We start from the raw sequence: 20,712 nt of genomic DNA, 5'->3' as shown, positions 1-20,712 counted from the left end.
AATCAAAATCAATATTAAATCAGATTGGAAGTTTGGGACTATTTAGTTGGCAGCTCGATTTTGAACCAAATATATTTTTTTCAAAAAATAAAAAATTTAAAAAAGTTTAATTTTTGAATTTCATCAAGAAATATTATAATATGCTCTTGATGCACATAAAAATAGTACTATATTTCTTATAAAAAATATGGGCTATTTTTGTAATATGAATAATGAATTTTACATAATTATGAGAGAAAATATATGTGTACTAAATACACCTAATAATCTCTCCTTGATTAAAACTAAATTTGAAATCAGAGAAAATCTTTATAGACGAATTCTGATATCCTAAATCTTGAATTAAAACTACCAATACAGACCTGAAACCAAATCAAAACCGGCCTATAGGCAGCTGCTAGCCCACAATTAAAACTCCATTCATTAAGAACAGTTCTTTGTATAATGCAGTAAAGAAAACCCACAAAGTAATTAATCATAAATGTGCGTTTCAAATATTAGAAGTTGGGCAAATTATAAATATAATCTCGATAAATAAATATAGAAGTGATCAATATTAACATAAGAAAATTAGTATTTGATTGGTCACTTAATAATTTGTTGATGGCCAAAGCATTGTTGCATAATTGTCGAAACATGGCATTCCTTGCCGCGAGCAAAAAATCCTGGCTGCCATTTTCATTGAATCCGTACTCGCAGGAATCCACGTCAGTGATCGCGGCACTCACCCAAGCATACACGTCGTGTTGAGCATTTGCTAACAACGCAGCAACGAAGCCATCATGTAGAATAGATTTTGACGCCTGACGAATCTTTTTATATAAAATAAATATGTATATTTATTAATAGATATTTATATAAATAGTTATGATTATTTATATAAAATTGACATGTCTACTTATTAATAAATATATCTATTTATTAATAAATATATCTGTTTATAATTTATTTACGAAAATTATAATAAAATAATTATTTTACTTTACACATATACGTGTCAAGTGTCATAATAAAATAATATATATTTATTTATATATATAATTCTATATATATTTCACTTTTGACATTCCTTCACATTCTTATATTTTAACAATATAAGAATTTATTCTCTCTATACTATTTAATATACAAACTATTTATAACAATCTCTCACTTAGCTTGTATTGTTAGATCTCATTATTTCATGCATAATGAAAATATCTTTCGATTTAAACTTTTCCTTAGTGTAAGTATTTCAAAGTTTTAAAGAAATTATGGTGGCTTTAGCTTAAACCTAGATTCCTATTAAATAGAACCGAAAATACTACACACATAAACCAATTAGTTCAACTTAAAAAGTTCACCAAAATTTTAGCACGAATATAGCCTTGTGCTACCTCCTGTTTTTATGAACATTTACAAAAGTTATTCTCACTTTTGTTGAAGCGGTACCACTTTCTATGTTCATATAGATGAAGTTTTTTTTTGTAATATATTAAACTTTATTAAGAGTATAAATACTCATCCTCATTCCATTAACTTAATACACTAAGTACTTAATTACAATATTTACTAATGATTTGTTGTTACCCTTTAAACTTTATTTAGTAATAATACTATAAAGTAGGATTCCCATCATTAGTAAATTTAATGGAATATTTTTAATCCTAATCCAGCACAAATATTTTTTATCATATCTCTCGAGAGCCCTTTTGTAAACGAATCTACCAAATTATTACAAGACTTGAAATAAGTAATAGTAATAATTCCGTTAGAGATTAATTGTCTCACAGACTCATGTCTTAAGCTAATATGTCTAGAATTTCCATTATAAATTTTATTATAAGCTCTAGATATCGTTGCTTGACTATCACAATGTAAGAAAACAACAGGCATCGGTTGTGGCTACAACTTGATATCTAGTAAAAAATTTCTCAGCCATTCTGCCTCCTTACCAGCTGCTGCTAGAGCTATAAATTTTGATTCCATTGTAGAATGAGTTATACAAGTTTGTTTCTTTGATGCCCAAGAAATAGCATATCCTCCTAAGGTAAAAACCCAACCGGAAGTTGATTGATTATCATTAATACTAGTTATCCAGCTAGCATCTGTATAACCTTTTAACACACTTGAAAATTTATTATAAAATAAACCAAAGTTTATAGTTCTTTTTAAATAACCAAGAACTCTTGAAATTGCTTTCCAATGTTCAATACTAGGCTTACTAGTGTATCTTGATAATTTACATACTGCAAAAGCAATATCAGGTCTAGTGCAATGCATAGCATACATTAAACTACCAATTGCACTAGCATACTCAATTTGAGCAATTGTCCGGCCATAATTTTCAGTTAATTTAGAAGAAACATTATATGGAGTTTTTGCTTTTTTGACTTTTAAATGATTAAATTTATTTAATATTGTCTCAATATAATGAGATTGGTAAAGAGCAAAATCCCTACTATATTTTTTTACTTTGATATCTAAGATTGTATCTACCTCTTTTAAATCTTTCATTTTAAATTTTGAGGTTAGATACTTCTTTGTATCTGCACGCCCTCACTTTAGGTAGTTTCGTACATTCCGATGGCCAATATTTGTCCGGACAGTCAGAATATCTAGAACTATATTTAAACTAGAGTGAGGAGTCATAAATAATTCAAATAATAGTAAAAAAAATTAAGAAAAAAATTTTAGCAATGAAATTCAATGAAGTTAAATGAGCCGGTATCCCGGTGATGGGTGACTTTAACGGGAAGTTGCTGTCTTTACAGTTAGTAGCCCTAAACCCAAGGGAAATTTCGTGAAATAATTTTTGGGACTCCAGAGAAGAGTTATTGAACTTTAAATGACATTAGAATACCAAGAAAATGTTTAGAGAATTTTTTAAATCTGTACAGACAACTTTAGCTCAATAAGCTAAACGAATGGCATTTTAGTCATTTCACATTCAGAGATGATTTTTGACTAACTTATCCATTTAAGTTAGTGAGATTTATAACATAAAATGTAAATAAATATTGATAAAAAAATTAATTAAAAATGATAAAAGAAAGAAGAAAAAAAAAAAAAACATAAATGAAATTAAATTTCATTATTACATAGAAATTACTTAAGCACTATGTAATAATGACATCATTAAAAAAATTTCTAACCAATTAAAAATAGACAAGCACATATAAAAATACAAAAAAGAAAGAAATAAATCAAAAATTCATTCATCTTCTTCATTTCACAAAAGTTAGCCGAAGCTCTCGCTCTTCCACAGCTTTCCACCATTGTTACTCCCTTTAAACTTAAATTTCCTTAAAATCTCACCATATTTCCCATAATTATCTTCATAAAAACTTAATATCTAACCTAGCTAGAGTGCTTGGAAGTGAAAGGAAGCAAGAATCTTGAAGTTGGCAAGAAAGAGACTTTGCTAAATAAAGGTTAGAGCTAGCTTCTCTCTTCTTTTCCTTTCTAATGTTGAAATCAAGGTTAAGTATGAGTGAATTATATGGGAAAAGTTGAAATCCATGCATGAAAAGAAAGACCTAGATTTTGGCAGCCATGGGGAAAGGTTAGGATTTGATAAATTGTTTGGATTAAATTGCTTAGAAGTTATATTTGAGTTAGATATTAGTTAGCATGTGTTACATGAGATCACCAAATTAATAAGCTAGGGTTTGATATAAAAATTAGGAATTTAATGATATGTTGATAAATTATTGATGTTGAGACTAATTATGAACTAATTGAAGTGCATGGTGAAGGAGCGGAAGCATGAAAAACACAAGTTTATACCATTGAATTCAAAAATTTTCACCTAGGGTCACATGCATCATGCAAGATTTATTTTTATCTATTTGATTTCAATGATAAACAATATATTAAAACACTTTTAATATGTTTTTTGATCTGTATTTGCCATTTAAGATTTTAAAATTAATCAGATTAATTTTAGAACCCTAGATTAAATCAAGAACAAACACACTAATCTCTTGATGCACTGCAGTGTATTTGCGCCTTTGAGATTCGTCTTCAGGACACCAGATGTTGTCTGTCTAGCTTGTCCACACCAAGAACACCTATGACAGCCCTTGAATAGCTTCTAAAGCTTTTTTTATTAATTAGAAAATCAAGTTCTACCTTTTAAGAGATTAAATATGTAAACAGGACACTGAAATAATTTCTAGTATTTTTAATTCAAGAGATTGATGGCTAATCTCTTTGAATTGATGAGAGATGAAGAAGAAGAGAGGGAGAGCTTCAAAATGGCATGACAAAGGAGGAGTGGCTGCTGGTTGTCTTATTTTTAATTCATAACAACTGTAACACCCCTCACCCGACTACAGTGTAGCCAAGCAAGCGTGCTACAATCGGTGCCAGAGCACCCTAACTTATCTTACTTTATTTTTTTAATAATTTTGAATTCGTTTAATTTAACATCAATTATTTTTCGATGGAGAAACCAGCGGAGTTTCTCCTACTTTATTATCGTTTGGCATATTTCAATATTCACCTGTTTGAAATTCAATAATATTTTCAAAATTAAATCTTATCCATGCTAATCATAATTATCTCATCAATCATTCTCATAATTTTCTCATATTTCAAATCTCATCCATGCATTTCCATTCATACTCAATTCATATGTAAACATTCTCAAATTACAGAAGTAAAATTTTCAAATTTCCTTAATTTACATAATTTATAAAATAATTACAAAATTTCATAATTTACATGATATATAAATTAATTACATATGAAAAAGCTAATTAATTAATTTACATCGCATTTCTATTAATTACCTGTTCATAATATACATTACAATACAATATCTAAGCATTTTATTCAAAATATAAAATATAATCTATATGGGCCCTATCTACATGCATTGCTGAGGAGGTGACAACCTTGAATACTTCAGACACTTCTGCAGATCGGAACTCCAAAATCTCTGTTTAATATTTTTATCTGGGCTTTACCTTCAGTACCTGCGCGAGGAAACAATTCCATCGCGCTAAGCATTGCTGCTTAGTGGTGCAATAATATAACAAGGAAATAATATACAAATAAGATAAAACCAAAATTCAAATAATTAAGATTTATTTATACTTTACATGCGGTTTCTAAAATTTAATACGTTTTATCCTAATTTAGTTTTCTTTGGAAGTGTTTATTTCACCAATGTACAGTAATAATGTACAAAGAAAAATGATCTAAAAATAATAAATTTATGCTTATATTATTATATAAGTCACATTTGCAATATTTATTTATGTTATAATTTTCTTTGCTAATCTTTTAGCATTTTCTCAATACTTGATAGGTTGTCTCAGATTATCTCATAATAAGTAAATTTTAATATCGGTCTAGTTCATTTCGATTCTTTCTAATAAATAACTATTCTAATTTATTTTAGGTCATCTTACTCATTTATTTTATTTAATTTCTAATATTTTTAATTGCTAATATTCTTAACTTATTTCAATAAATTTCACTGCCCAAGTAACCTATGACAGGCTGATTAAACTGGATAACGGGTCGTTGGCACTGGACACCGCGGTGCCTCGGGCCGTCATACCATGGGACGCGGAATGTCAACCACGTATGCAGTCAGTATGGCTAAAAAGCCATGATAACACAATCGGGCATAAAAGCCATGATAACACAATCGGGCATAAAAGCCATGAATGTTGGCATAAAGCCATGAATACGGGCATAAAGCCTTTCGCAGTACTGCTAAAACAATACCCTATTGGCATGCCAAACTATCCAATCTGACACACATGTCTAGGCAATACAAGGGTACATAATATCATTAAATATTAATATATTGTGTTTTATAACTTTATTATTTCATGATAAATTTCATAATTTAAACATTCATCATAATATTCATACATTCCTTACATCATTCATATTGATCACAATTCACAACAATGGTGTTCATATACCATTGTACTCAAAACATTCTTCCTTTCTCTTATAAAGAGAATTAATGTTTCATTCATATTTTCATGTGATTCATTTATTCATTACAATATTTATATGAATTCATAACTCATACAAGGTGTTATTATCTTATTTGTAATTGAAACATAAATCCTAATGTAAACCTCATCCCATTTATACTCAACAATCCATCTAGGTTAATTTCATTTCATATTCAAGTGGTATCACTCACGTTTTATTAGATCTACTAGTAATGAGAATACAAATCTTAACTATATACTCACATAACTTAAATGTTTATTAAGTCATTTAGGTGAATTACTATTTCTATTCCAAGTAATCCATGAAGGTTTCATGGATTCCACATTTCATACCTTAATTTCCTCTACCAAATTAGTTATTATACTTTGTGTCTTTGTATTACTATTCACTCAAATTATTGACTTTTTAATACATAATAAATTTATTGAACCTAAGTTCTCCAAGATACCACATTTTGCATTCAAAATTTGTTGGTATTGGTTGCCAATACCATTTCCAAGCTTAATGTTAATTGGGCAGAATTTTCAGTTTTCATGCTTTGTATTTACTGTTCCATTGGTCATTTTTACAGTGGGAATTTGGCAAAATGATCAACATGAAAGTTGTTCCTTATTTTGTCTAGTTGCATTTCCTTTTTTGAATCACTCCATTTGGAGTTTTGTAGCTCAAGTTATGGTCCAAAAACCACAACTGGCCGGATTGGAATTCTGTCCAGAATTTCTGGACTGACCATATATACAGTGCAATGAATAGTGATTACAACTCACCTTTTGAATATGTTCTGATCATAATTTGGGTTAGGTTTCTTCATGAAAGTTGTTGCTCTATATCTCAGCTTATCGGTGGTAAAATTTCAGGTCAATTGGACCATTCTACACTGAGTTATGGCCAAATGACCAAACACTGTTTATTTGGTCATTCTGCAGAAACAGACTGCAGGTCACCCGGATTAGGGCAAGCTTTTGGTCCACTTGGCTTGGTTTTATCGGCATGGTTTCTTCACCAAAGTTGTGCCATTATGTGTCTAGTTTCATGTCCAATTGTCCTTGCACCAATTGGACCTCTATAATTCAAGTTATTTCTGCCCAAACCTGCTGGACTCATGTCCAATTCTGCAGGTCACCATGAGCAGCCACACCAAACCTAAATTCCACTACTCAACACACTTCATTTTTTATTTAAATAGAACTAAATGGTCACTAATTGACCATTAAAACCTATTTTCATCATCACATGATCAAAGTCTCAATTTCATGCTCAAACCCTAACTCCAATTTCCAATTAATGGCATACACACACCAAACTCATACCAAATCACTTTATCCATCATCTATACTCATCAATAACATAATTATGCCACTTAGTTTCATCAAAAACCAACAATCCTTAAAATTTCTCATGGCTGCCAAATTTAGAGATTTCATTTACTCAAGTTTTTCTTTTAATTTCACACAATTTCTACTTGATTTAGCATGCTTACAAGATTAAAAAAAGAAAAGAAATTGTTTAGTGCACTAACCTTTTTGAGCTTCACTTAACCTTGATTAAACCTCCCTAATCTCTTTTTCTTTGGCTGCCAATAGCTTTTTCTAGGTGAAAGATCAAATTTTTGTGAAGGGACTTGGCAATTTTGGTGAACAAATGGAGAGGAAATTCAAGCTTTTAAGCTTGAAAATGGTGGAATCTCTTCTCTCTCTCTCTCTCAACGTTTTTGGCTACCCAAAGGTTGAAGATGCAGATTGGTTTTTCAATTTTTTTTGTCTCTTTTATCTCTTTTAAATGACATCATATGATGTCATAATTAGCATTTTCTTTCATTTTCTTTTCTTCTCTTTTCTACTCATTTCCAATTTAATTTTTAGCAATATTTATTCATATTTTAGATCATAATAATTATTTGCTTAACTGGACAAGTTGGCCAAAAATCATCTCTGAAAACAAAATGACCAAAATGCCCTCCGTTTGGCTTAACGGGCCAAAATTGTCTGTACCGATTGAAAAATTTTTCTAAGCATTTTCTTGGCATTATAATGCCATAAGAACCTCAATGACCCTTCTCTGGAGTCTCAAAAATTATTTTATAATTTTTTCCTCTGGTCTAAGGCTCCTAGTTGTGAGAACCACAACTTCTCACTAGGTTACTTATCGTTAGGGCACCGGCTCATTTAACTTGGTTGTATTTTATTTCTAAAATTTTTCCTAAATTTTTCTTATTAATATTTGAGTTATTTATGACTCCTCACTCTAGTCTAATTATTTTTCCAGACGTTCTAGCTGTCCGGACCGACATCGGTCGTCGGAATAGTAGAATGTACGGAATTGCTACAATGAGGGTGTTACAATAACACTTATATAGCTAGGTCAACACATTCAACCCTTGCCACATATCACCCTCTGATTGGCTCTAGGTTTAATTGACCCAATCATATTGTGCCAAGTGTCAAACCTATATTTAATCTTAATTTTAATCATCTTACATGATTAAAAGACATTTAGCAAGCTTATGTGTAATGTCATGTGTCACCATTTCATGGTGCCACATGTCACCCTGTGAAATGACCAAAATGCCCCTATGTCTTAATTTTGAGTTCTTAACCCAAAATAATTATTTCTCTTATTCTAATCAATTTATATCAAATATAAATTAATTAATTAATCTCTATTAATTAATTTCTCATTAATTAAATTCATATTTAAACACTTTAAATATAAATTTAACTTATATTATACATCCAATAATCTAGATTTGGTTTCAAGTCATGCTAGGGACTTTGCAATCTAATTGCAAATCAAACCTATTTAATTAATCAATTAAACTCTTTAATTAATTAATTAAATCATATTTATTAGGTGATAACTTGTGTATGTGTGTGACTTACTAGGCTCATCACTAATTGGCAATGAGATATGATATCAACTCTTAATATTATCAAAACTCTTTCTTACCATAAATGATTTCTCTAAATCATTTTATGCACTTCATAGACCATGGTTAACACCTAGCATAGCATGCTATGGCCACCCAATTAGTAATAAGGTTTATCTTAAATGAACCAATAATCATATGTTACCATGCACTGGAATCTCTCTGTTACAAAATCCCAACTCAAGCTAGAGTCATGGTTCATGTCAAACTCCATTTGCTATGAATATTATGTTCTCTTTTAATTCCAGTTCTTGATTAAAAAGATTTTCTCATCAGAAACTCTTTTCTGAATAAATCTATCTGTCCTGGCCAGGAACTTGAAACATCAAGAACAATTAAATGAACATAGGATTTTATCTCTATTTACTTAGAGGAACATATTCCATCTTGATCAACACCTACCTCCATATATAACTAGTAGGAGCCAACACATGCCCATATACCCATATACAGTATAAGTATGAAAGCAGTATCAAACTCAAACTACCTATATACAAGATAATTGTGCTATCTCAGGTCTAAAGATTATATGCACTGATATGATTTATGAAAAAACATTGACAAGAGTAAACTCCATGTGCTTATCATAAGTGTCACTGGTTCGGCCTACTTATCATTTATAAGTGCCTATCATGTTTGCTATATGGCATGAGACTCACCATTCCATCTTATTTATATCTCATATAAATAACTTGGTAACAAACATGAATACAATCTTTTTGGATAAGTCATGTCCTTATTATGAAGTATCCTCGATTGTGAACCTATTTATGATACTTTGTACTAGAAATACTGTCACTCATATTCTTAACAACTTAAGAATAGAATTTCTAACAAAATATCAATGGACATTTTCTATTACACATAAATATATTATGTAAACGGAAAAGTGGAAATGCCTTTTATTAATAAAAATATGTACAAGATGCATACTAAATGATATGCTCTAGGGCATACTACTAACAATCTCCCACTAGCATTAGAGCCATTCATTACAATATCTTAGACCCATCTTCTTAAGATGATGGTCTAGCTGAGTCTGTGACATAGGCTTAGTGAATGGATCAGCTGGATTTTCAGCTGATGCTATTTTCTGCATGGCTACATCGCCTTGCCCAACTATTTTCTGATAATGTGGTAGCGCCTTTCTATGTATTTGGATTTTTGGTGAGACCTTGGTTCCTTAGCCTGTATGACTGCTCCATTATTGTCAAAGTGTAGTGGAACTGTTGACTCAATGGAAGGAACGACTATAAGTTCTGTCACGAACTTCTTTATCCAAACAGCTTCCTTTGCGAGATCCGATGCAAAGAATATACTACTCGACCTCGTAGTGGAATCTGCAGTCGTGCTCTGTTTGGAACTCTTCCAACTGACTGCATCTTCATTACAAATGAACACATATCCAGAGGTAGACTTTCTATCATCGATATCTGATTGGAAATCAGAATCAGTATAACCATCCAATTGCAAGACTCCACCTCCATAGATCAAGAATAAATCCTTAGTTCTTCTCAAGTACCTAAGGATATTCTTGACAGCTATCCAGTGTTCCAAACCTGGATTGGATTGATACCTGCTAGTCAAACTAACAGCATATGCGATATCCGGCCTAGTACACAACATTGCATACATTAAACTTCCAATAGTCGAAGCATATGGAATCCTGGCCATCTTATCTCTTTCTTCAGGTGTCTTTGGAGACATCTCTTTAGAAAGATGGATACCATATCTCACTGGTAACAATCCTCTCTTAGAATTAAGCATGTTAAACCTCTTTAACACCTTTTCCAAGTATAGATGTCACACCTTACCCCTCTGTAAGGCATAACATGGTCCCGTAGAATACCTAATGAACTACCGAACTTCACCTACCAATAACTCATTAAGTACCCTACAAGGGATTTTAAAATAATTTTCTTATTTTTGATAAGTGGTGAGCATTTCTAATAAGTATTTTAGACATGTAATTAAGTTGAAAGCCAGTTGGAAATTTTAGCCCATTTTATTTTTCCGCAAATTTTATAAAAATTTTGACAGAGTTTCCTCTGTATTTTGAGAAAACAGTTCTTCAAATACCTGTAAAAAGTACTTCTAAAAATTTTCTCAACAACTGCTTCAATTTCAAACTCAATCTCAAACAATTTCTCAACACATTTATCAACTTTCAATTTTAAATCCAGTATCCAATGATCATCAAAATACTAACAATCCATTTCATTCAAATTAAATAAAATAGTTCCATTCATATTTCATGAGAAACAAAACAATTTGAATAGATCATTACAAAATTTACATTAAGAGAATTTCAAACTACAATATATATTACAACTTTATACAAATTTTATACAACTGCTCAAGACCTATTTTTACATGTCCATACATTTATGTGCAATATATATACATCAAAAGAAATATTTACAATTAAGGTATAAATTATACCCGAAGACTTTAGGCTGAATGATCCTCAATCTTTAGCAGCTTAGTCTGCTGCTCCTTTAGTCTTTGTATCTGCGACAGCAATAAAAGCTATCGCTGAGTACTAGGACTCAGTGGTGCACAACATACTAAAATAATCTTTATGCAAAAATAAAATCATATTTATTCAAAAATTTGACTAAACATGAGCATTAAACACAAAACATGAATTATGAGATTTTAATGCAAACCACGTTCATTTCTAAGTATCAAAACACATTTCATAAAACCCACAGTTAAATCATGCCATTCGAAACAAATAGAATCTCAATAGCCAGAGACTAAAGAGAAATCACATCACAAGGCTAGCTAGCTCAAATATATGGATATCCATTCACATCCTCTTCTACTGGCACACCTTAACACTTCTCCAGAGAAGGAATCAAAATTCGAAACTAATTACCCCCACTAGTCATGCTAGTGAGGTGTTCAAATATATGGTCATGATACTGTGGTTTCAAAACTTATCTTAACAATTTGCTAAACATTGTCATTTCAAATATACACAATAACTTTCACAATTTAAATCAAAACATCATAAATAAGGTCACAATACTTTCAACAATTCAAAGCAACAATAAAATGCATATTTCATTCATTTAATCAATGAATTTTTAAAGCATAGTGATCTTGTGCACAAACCTCAAATGAGTCGCCTTTTGGCCTTAACTCGACTCCTCGGGTTCTGTCCCGGTATTCTTTTCCACTGAAACACACAATTTTATAGTGTTTCAGTACCATAATTTAACATAAATCCAAAAATAAATTTAACTTCACTTATACGTAGCTCTAACGTGCTAATTTCGACGTTCTTGAAATTTTGTGTTTCGGGTTACTATTCACTGCACTATTCAAGTCAAATGGTTGACTTTCTAAGGCTTAATAGGTATGGAAACTCCAACTTCACCCACATACCACATTTTGATCATTAAACTTGTTGGTTTTGGTCGTTTTCTCAAAGCTTAGGTCATTTTGGCAAAATTGCCAATTTTCGGTTTTGGAGTTCTAAGTTGCACTATTCCATTGGTCAACCTACTGTTGGAATTTGATAAAAATTCCTTCATAGAAAATGTTCCTTATTGTCTTAAATGTATTCTCGTTTTTGGATCACCTCAATCGGAGTTTTGTAGCTCAAGTTATGGCCAAAATAAAATTATTGTTCACGTGTACTGTTCATGCTGAGATTTTGGGTTCTTGCAGATTTTGATCCAACTTTGGTCAGTAATTTGATTAAGTTAAGTTCATAATTTGGTCTAAATTTCTTCATATGAAATATTCTACTATGTCTTAGGTGTCCATCGGTTCAAGAATCGCCTAAATCGGAGTTTTGTAGAGAGAGTTATAACCCTTCAAACATTACTGCTCAATATAAATTCTGCAGAGTTGCAGGTTTGGTAACTCAACTTTTCTCAATAATTTGAATGGGTTAATGGCATAATTTGGGGTGGTGTTCTTCATAACAGTTTTAAATCTATACCTTATCTAATTGCTGGTAAAATTTCAGGTCAATTTGACCTTCCTAGCTCGAGTTATGACCAAATGAACAGTTAGATTTGGTCAGTTTGGTGCAGTGGCAGCCTGCTCTCATTTCACTTTGGTCAATTTGTTCACCCAGTTTTGGTCAGTTTTTGGGCATGGTTCCTTAATGAAAATTGTGCTCTTTTATGTCTATTTTCATCCCCAATTTGTGGCATATCAATTGGACTTGTAAAATTTGAGTTTTGGTCCTTTAAAGTGGGTTTGGTCATGCTGCCAGCAGCATGACCATTGGACCTACGAATTTAGTTTTCATTCCAACAATTCCCACACATCTCTTTTGGTCATTATTGACCATTTTTCATCTCACAATAAACCAAAGTCATCATTTACCAATTTCTTAAAGTTTCTCCCAAAACCCTAAGGGTCAAGAACCCTAATTCCTCAATTTCCTCAATTCATGAATTCTAAGTGTACAAGTCTCACTTACTTACTCAATCAAGCATGAGTACCTCTTTAATTCTAACAATTTCTATCAAACCCTAATTAATTTCATGCAGACCAACTTTCATAAAGCTTCATACATGAGTGATTTCTTGAGTTTCTATGTAATTTGCTACTTATTCAAGCTCATTTCTATGCATTTTACTCAAATTAAGTTAGAGAGAGGGACTTACTTATTGAGCAGAATTTGTAATTCCAAATCCTCACTTCTTTTTAATCCTTCTTATTTCAAATCTCTCTATCAAAGCCAAAGAGCAAGACCTTACTTTGGTGAGTATGAAATTTGTGAAGGAATAATAGGGTTTAAGAAGCTTAAATGACCATTAATGGAGGAAATTGAAAAGAAAAAGAAAGAGAAAAGAAAGGGGAGCCGGTTGAATTTTTTTAAAGAAGAAGAAATGACTTTTCCTTCTAATTTTTTAAGTATTTTAAGTGAAATTTTATGTATTTGACTTGGTCAAAAAAATTGGGAAATTAAAATTGATTTTTGACATCACAATGATGTCATCCACATAATGCAATAAACCTTTTTCTTTTCTTTTTCAATTTTCTTAAATTTCTTATTAGTTCTTTAATCTAATCCTTGATTCAAAAATTTTTATTTCTCCGATTTTATTGGACAGTTAGGTCAGGAGTCAGCTCTCGGGGTCAATTGACCAAATTGCCCCTCGCCGGTTCATCCCGGTTTACAATTAATTCCATATTTCTTTCGGCTCCCTGACCTAATTATTTGACTGGCTTAATAGTTCTTTTTCGTGATTTTCTCTTTTCCACTGTGTTCATAAGGGTCCTAAGGACCGCAGCGTCACTTTTTACGGTTCGAAATTTGAGTTTAAAACGACTTATGTCGTTCAGGAGGTCACCCATCGCTGTGACTCTCGGCTCGTTTAACTTCTTATGTTTTGTTTTTCTTGTTTATACTTAACTAATTGAACATTACTAATTATTTGTGTTTATGGCTTCTCTAATTGTCTTAAATGTGGTTCTAATCCCCTTAATTATCCAGACCGACACCGGTCACAGGAACAGTGAAATCTACCAGGCTATGCAAACGGGGTCTTACAATAGACTTTGGGATAAACCAATTATTCTTTTCGCTCTATCTCTATAGATGTGAATTCCAAGAATATAGGTTGCCTCCCCTAAGTCTTTCATGGAGAATGTATTAGACAACCATACCTTTACAGTTGTCAACATACCTGTGTCATTACCCATCAATAGTATGTCATCCACATATAAGACAAGGAAAGTGATAGCACTGTCACTAACCTTCTTATATACACATGGCTCATCCTCATTTTTGATAAAACCGAAGGATTTAATGGCTTCATCAAAATGGATGTTCCAACTCCTCGAAGCTTGCTTCAACCCATAAATGGATCGCTTTAGCTTGCATACCTTGGAATCATCTTGGGATTCAAAACCCCTAGGTTGTTCCATGAAAATGTTTTCTGCAATGTATCTATTCAGAAAAGCTATTTTGACATCCATCTGCCAAATCTCATAATCATAGTATGCAGCTATTGCTAATAGAATCCTAATTGATTTAAGCATGGCAACAGGCGAGAAAGTCTCCTCATAGTCGATTCTTTGCCTTTAGCGAAACCCTTTCGCTAGTAGCCTTGCCTTATAGGTCTCTACCTTTCCATCAGAACCAATTTTCTTCTTGAAAAGCCATTTGTTCCCTATAGGTATAATACCTTCAGGTGGGTCAGCAAGATCCCAAACTTGATTCTTATACATAGAATCAATTTCAGATTTCATAGCATCAATCCATTTTGAAGAATCTTTATCTGATATAGCTTCTTCATAGGTAAGTGAATCATCTCCATGATCTACTTCTTCATGAGTAGACAACTCTTGTTCTTCTTCATGAAGGAAACCATATCTCACTGGTGGGTGAGATACCCTGGTTGTTCTACGAGGAACAGCTGTAGATGTTTCATCAACGGGTATAGGTTGACTAGATGGATCTATATCCATCTGATCTGTTGATTGGTCAGAATTCTCTAATTCCAACTCTATTTGCCGTCCTTTGCCTCCTTCTTGAACAAACTGTTGTTCAAGAAATGTTGCATCTCTACTCACCACAACCTTTTGTGATGTAGGCAAATAATATCCAAAACTATCTTTTGGATATCCAACAAATCGACCCTTTTCTGATCTGATTTCTAATTTGTCAGTATTCAGCTTTTTGATATAAGCTGGACAACCCCAAATCTTAACATGCTTAAGACTTTGTTTTCTTCCATGCCATATCTCATAAGGTGTGGAAGAAACTGATTTTGATGGAATCCTATTCAGAATATACAAAGTTGATTCTAATGCAAATCTCCAAAAGGAGATTGGCATATCAGTATAGCTCATCATACTATGTACCATATCCAATAGGGTACGATTTATCCTTTTAAATACACCATTCAACTGTGGTGTTCCTGGAGGAGTCAGTTGGAAACAATGCCATGCTCTCTCAAGTATTGATCAAATTCAGTATTCAAATATTCTCCTCCACGATCTGATCGAAGAGCTTTAATACTCTTTCCTGTTTAATTTTCTACTTTAGATTTAAATTCTTTGAACTTTTCAAAGGATTCATGTTTGTATTTCATCAAATACAAATACCCAAACCTTGATTTATCATCAGTAAAGGTAATAAAGTAATGAAAATCGCCTTTAACCATTTCTTTAAATGGATCACATACATCACTATGTATTAGCTCCAAAATATTTTCAGCCCTTAGCCCTTGTCCAACAAAGGGTGATCTAGTCATTTTGCCCTGAAGGCAAGATTCACAAGTTGGAGTAGGCTCAGAGCCCAATGAGGATAAAATCCCCATTTTCTCCAATTTTGCAATCCTATCTTCTGCAACATGACCTAATCTAAAGTGCCAAATATATTTTGAATTTTGAGTTGATTTTCATCATGGTATTGCATTCTTTTAGATTGCTATACTCTGGACAGTGGAAACACTTTCCTGCTGGTAGTGGAAACACTTTCCTGTTGATAGTGGAAACACTTTCCTTTACCTTTGTCAACTTTGATCTTTGTTTTTCTATTTGGCTATCTTCTTGGAAGGACCAGGAATCTGAGGTTTCTTTTTCTTATTGCCCTTCTTCTTGTTGGACTTTCCAGTAGAAGAAGATGCAATCAAAGCTACCTCTTTTCCTTTATTGCCTGGCATATTCTTTTGGGCAATAACCAGCATATTGAGTAAACCAGCTAAGGTGCATTCCTGTTTAGTCATATGGAAATTTGTCACAAAATTCCTAAAAGACTCAGGAAGGGACTGAAGGATCAAATCCATTTGTAGTTGGAAATCCATGTTGAAGTCAAGATGTTCCAACTGCTCAATCAGCCGAATCATCTTGTGGACATGATCCCCAACATTCTGTCCCTCAGACATCTTCATGCGGAACAGCTGCCTAGATATCTCATACCTAGCATTCCTACTGTGCTCACCATACAACTCTTGTAGTTGAAGGAGCATCTCACTCACACTATGCATGTTCTCATGCTGCTTCTGTAACTCATTACTCATGGAAGCAAGCATGTAACACTTAGCTCTCATATCATGCTCCTTCCACTTGTCCAAAGTTTCATGTTCCTCTTGAGTGGCCTCTGGAGGTAAGGGACTAGGAACATTTAAATCTAAAACATATCCTATATGTTCAAGGTTTAGGACAAGTTTCAAATTTCTTAGCCAATCAGAGAGATTAGGTCCTGTCAACCTATTGCGATCAAGTATGCTTGCAAGGATATTGGATGGTGGTGGTTGTTCTGTGCTCATTATTATCAGAAAATTAATTACAGAAAATAACCAGATTAATTAGTAAATGTATCAAGTAATTAACCAAAATGATTATGGTTTTTTTAATCAAATTGGTCCTCCTACTAACTTAGCGAATCCTACACTTCCAAAGTAGAAAACGGAAATCCTAGTTGGATGGATTTCTAGTGGATGATTGAATTCTTATAATTCTATTGATCATCCTTAGGTACATCCGTTATTGGAATTACAATAAACTATATGTGAGCAACTCTTTGCCCATCACATCTCATATGAGGTTCAATCCTTTACCTAGTCCCTAATGCTCAAAATCTCAGGTACATCCATTATTGACTTATCTTGCATTAGTTAAGTTGATCCCATTGAGCCAATAATTATGCAAATAATTTTAATGTCCTCAGGTATATCCAATATTGGCCACCAAACCATTTACATATTTACAACATCTCATGCTTAACAATTATTCTTAAGAAAATCTCTTAAATTAATTGCATCTTATGCAACTATTAAAATTTCTTAAAATAATTGTCCCAATGGAGGGCCCATGTTATAATTACTTTAATTATAGCATTTTCAACTTAATCATTTATTTGGAAGATTTTATAGTCATCCTAATTACTATTAAGGTCTCACTTTGCATATTATCCATTTAGCATGCATATATCATATAATTGCATATATTCCCATACATCTCATGCATTTATGGATAAGTAGTAAATATGGTATGATTATGGACTTTCTAAGGGATTCAATTCTGAGCCACCAAGAATTGAATCAGGGCATTCCTAGGTGCATTTCATTCATTCATTTTATAAGAGTTGCTGAAAGAGTACATAATCAACACTTGATCTTGAATTCCTCCCACTAGTCCCACCAATACTCTTGACCTCCTTGAACTTCTTGCAATCCAATATTATATAGTAATCCTTGGCATACCAAGGCAAATTTACAAGAACTTAAATAAATGAAATTACAATCCAAAAATTATTACAAACTTAATAATACATGCCCAAAATAAATTAAAATAAATTAATTAATTTACAATCCCAAAGAAACATAAAAGAATAAATCCAATCACATTGGTCTTTTATAGTCCATGATCATCCATCATGCATATCACTATTTAACAATTAAATAAAATATACATACTTAAATTAAATTGAATATCTTATATTCAACTTAAAAATTCATATTTGAATATGATTCAAATAAATTTAAAAATTCAGATTTGAATCTCATTCAAACAAATTTAAAAATTCAGATTTGAATCACATTCAAACAACCTTAAAAATTCAGATTTGAATCACATTCAAACAACCTTAAAAATTCAGATTTGAATCACATTCAAACAATTTTTAAAAAATCAGATTTGAATCACATTCAAACAATTTTTAAAAATTCAGATCTGAATATTATTTAAACAACTTTAAAAAATCAGATTTAAATATGATTCAAACAACTTTAAAAATTTAGATTTGAATCACATTCAAACAACTTTTAAAATTCAGATTTGAATCATATTCAAACAATTTTTTAAAATTCTGATTTGAATCAAAATTTAATTGTGTGATTAAAATTCTAATTAAACAATTTAATTAGACATAGGATGAGCTTTTAGATCATAAAACAATTGCAAATTAAAAAGCCAAACCTTTGGACCACTCATGAAGCCAAACCATGCGCACCATTGATGGTGTTCTTCAAGCATGCCGCCACATATCCATTACAACCAGTAATGGATAAATCATCTCATGATCAAACACATAATTAAATCATATAATCAACAATCTAAATGGTAAATATAGTAGCTCTGATACCAATTGAAGGAGCGGAGGCGTGAAAAACACAAGTTTATACCATTGAATTCAAAAATTTTCACCTAGGGTCACATGCATCATACAAGATTTATTTTTATCTATTTGATTTCAATGATAAACAATATATTAAAACACATTTGATATGTTTTTAGATCTGTATTTGCCATTTAAGATTTTAAAATTAATCAGATTAATTTTAGAACCCTAGATTAAATCAAGAACAAATACACTAACCTCTTGATGTACTGTAGTGTATTTGCGCCTTTGAGATTCGTCTTCAGGACACCAGATGTTGTCCCTCTAGCTTGTCCACACCAAGAACACCTATGGCAGCCCTTGAATAGCTTCTAAAGCTTTTTATATTAATTAGAAAATCAAGTTCTACCTTTTAAGATATTAAAGATGTAAACAGGACACCAGAAATAATTTTTAGTATTTTTAATTCAAGATATTGATGGCTAATCTCTTTGAATTGATGAGAGATGAAGAAGAAGAGAGGGAGAGCTTCAAAATGGCGTGACAAAGGAGGAGTGGCTGCTGGTTGTCTTATTTTTAATTCATAACAACACTTATATAGCTAGGTCAACATATTAAACCCTTGCCACATGTCACCCTCTGATTGGTTCTAAGTTTAATTGACCCAATCACATTGTGCCAAGTGTCAAACCTATATTTAATCTTAATTTTAATCATCTTACATGATTAAAAGACATTTGGCAAGCTTATGTGTAATGCCATGTCTCACCATCTCATGGTGCCACATGTCACCCTGTGAAATGATCAAAATACTCCTGTGTCTTAATTTTGAGTTTTTAACCTAAAATAATTATTTCTCTTCTTCTAATCAATTTATATCAAATATAAATTAATTAATTAATTAATCTCTATTAATTAATTTCTCATTAATTAAATTCATATTTAAATACTTTAAATATAAATTTAACTTATACTATACATTCAATAATCTAGATTTAGTTTCAAGTCATGCTAGGGACTTTGCAATCTAATTGCAAACCAAACCTATTTAATTAATCAATTAAACTCTTTAATTAATTAATTAAATCATATTTATTAGGTGATAACTTGTGTATGTGTGTGACTTACTAGGCTTATCACTAATTGGCAATGAGATATGATATCAACTCTTAATGTCATCAGAACTCTTTCTTACCATAAATGATTTCTCTAAATCATTTTATGCACCTCATAGACCATGGTTAACACCTAGCATAGCATGCCATAGCCACTTAATTAGTAATAAGGTTTACTTTAAATGAACTTATAATCATATGTTACCATGCACTGGAATCTCTCTGTTATAAAATCCCAACTCAAGCTGGCGTCATGGTTTATGTCAAACTTCATTTGCTATGAATATTATGTTCTCTTTTAATTTCAGTTCTTAATTAAAAAGATTTTCTCATCAGAAACTCTTTTCTGAATAAATCTATCTGTCCTGGCCAAGAACTTGAAATATCAAGAACAATTAAATGAACATAGGATTTTATATCTATTTACTTAGAGGAACAGATTCCATCTTGATCAACACCTACCTCCATATATAACTAGTAGGAGCCAACACATGCCCATATACCCATACACAGTACAAGTATGAAAGCAGTATCAAACTCAAACTACCTTTATACAAGATAACTGTGCTATCTCAGGTTTAAAGATTATATGCACTGATATGATTTATGACAAAATATTGACAAGAGTAAACTCCATGTGCTTATCATAAGTGTCACTGGTTCGGCCT

At 31.8% G+C, this 20,712-nt stretch overlaps 1 protein-coding gene across 1 annotated transcript in view; it reads right to left on the bottom strand.

Moving 5' to 3' along the window:
* Positions 1-497: 497 nt before the first annotated feature.
* LOC110636009 (pectinesterase inhibitor 6) overlaps positions 498-20,712 on the bottom strand; it is a 40,237-nt gene continuing 20,022 nt past the window's right edge. The window contains exon 2 of the mRNA XM_058143161.1: positions 498-803. Within this exon, the coding sequence (XP_057999144.1) occupies positions 498-803 (306 nt within the window). The remainder of the gene's footprint in view (positions 804-20,712) is intronic.

Source organism: Hevea brasiliensis, chromosome 2 (assembly GCF_030052815.1).
Source record: "Hevea brasiliensis isolate MT/VB/25A 57/8 chromosome 2, ASM3005281v1, whole genome shotgun sequence".
Taxonomy (NCBI): domain Eukaryota; kingdom Viridiplantae; phylum Streptophyta; class Magnoliopsida; order Malpighiales; family Euphorbiaceae; genus Hevea; species Hevea brasiliensis.
Note: the sequence above shows the minus strand (reverse complement) of the source record. Positions and strands in the feature narration are given on the sequence as shown.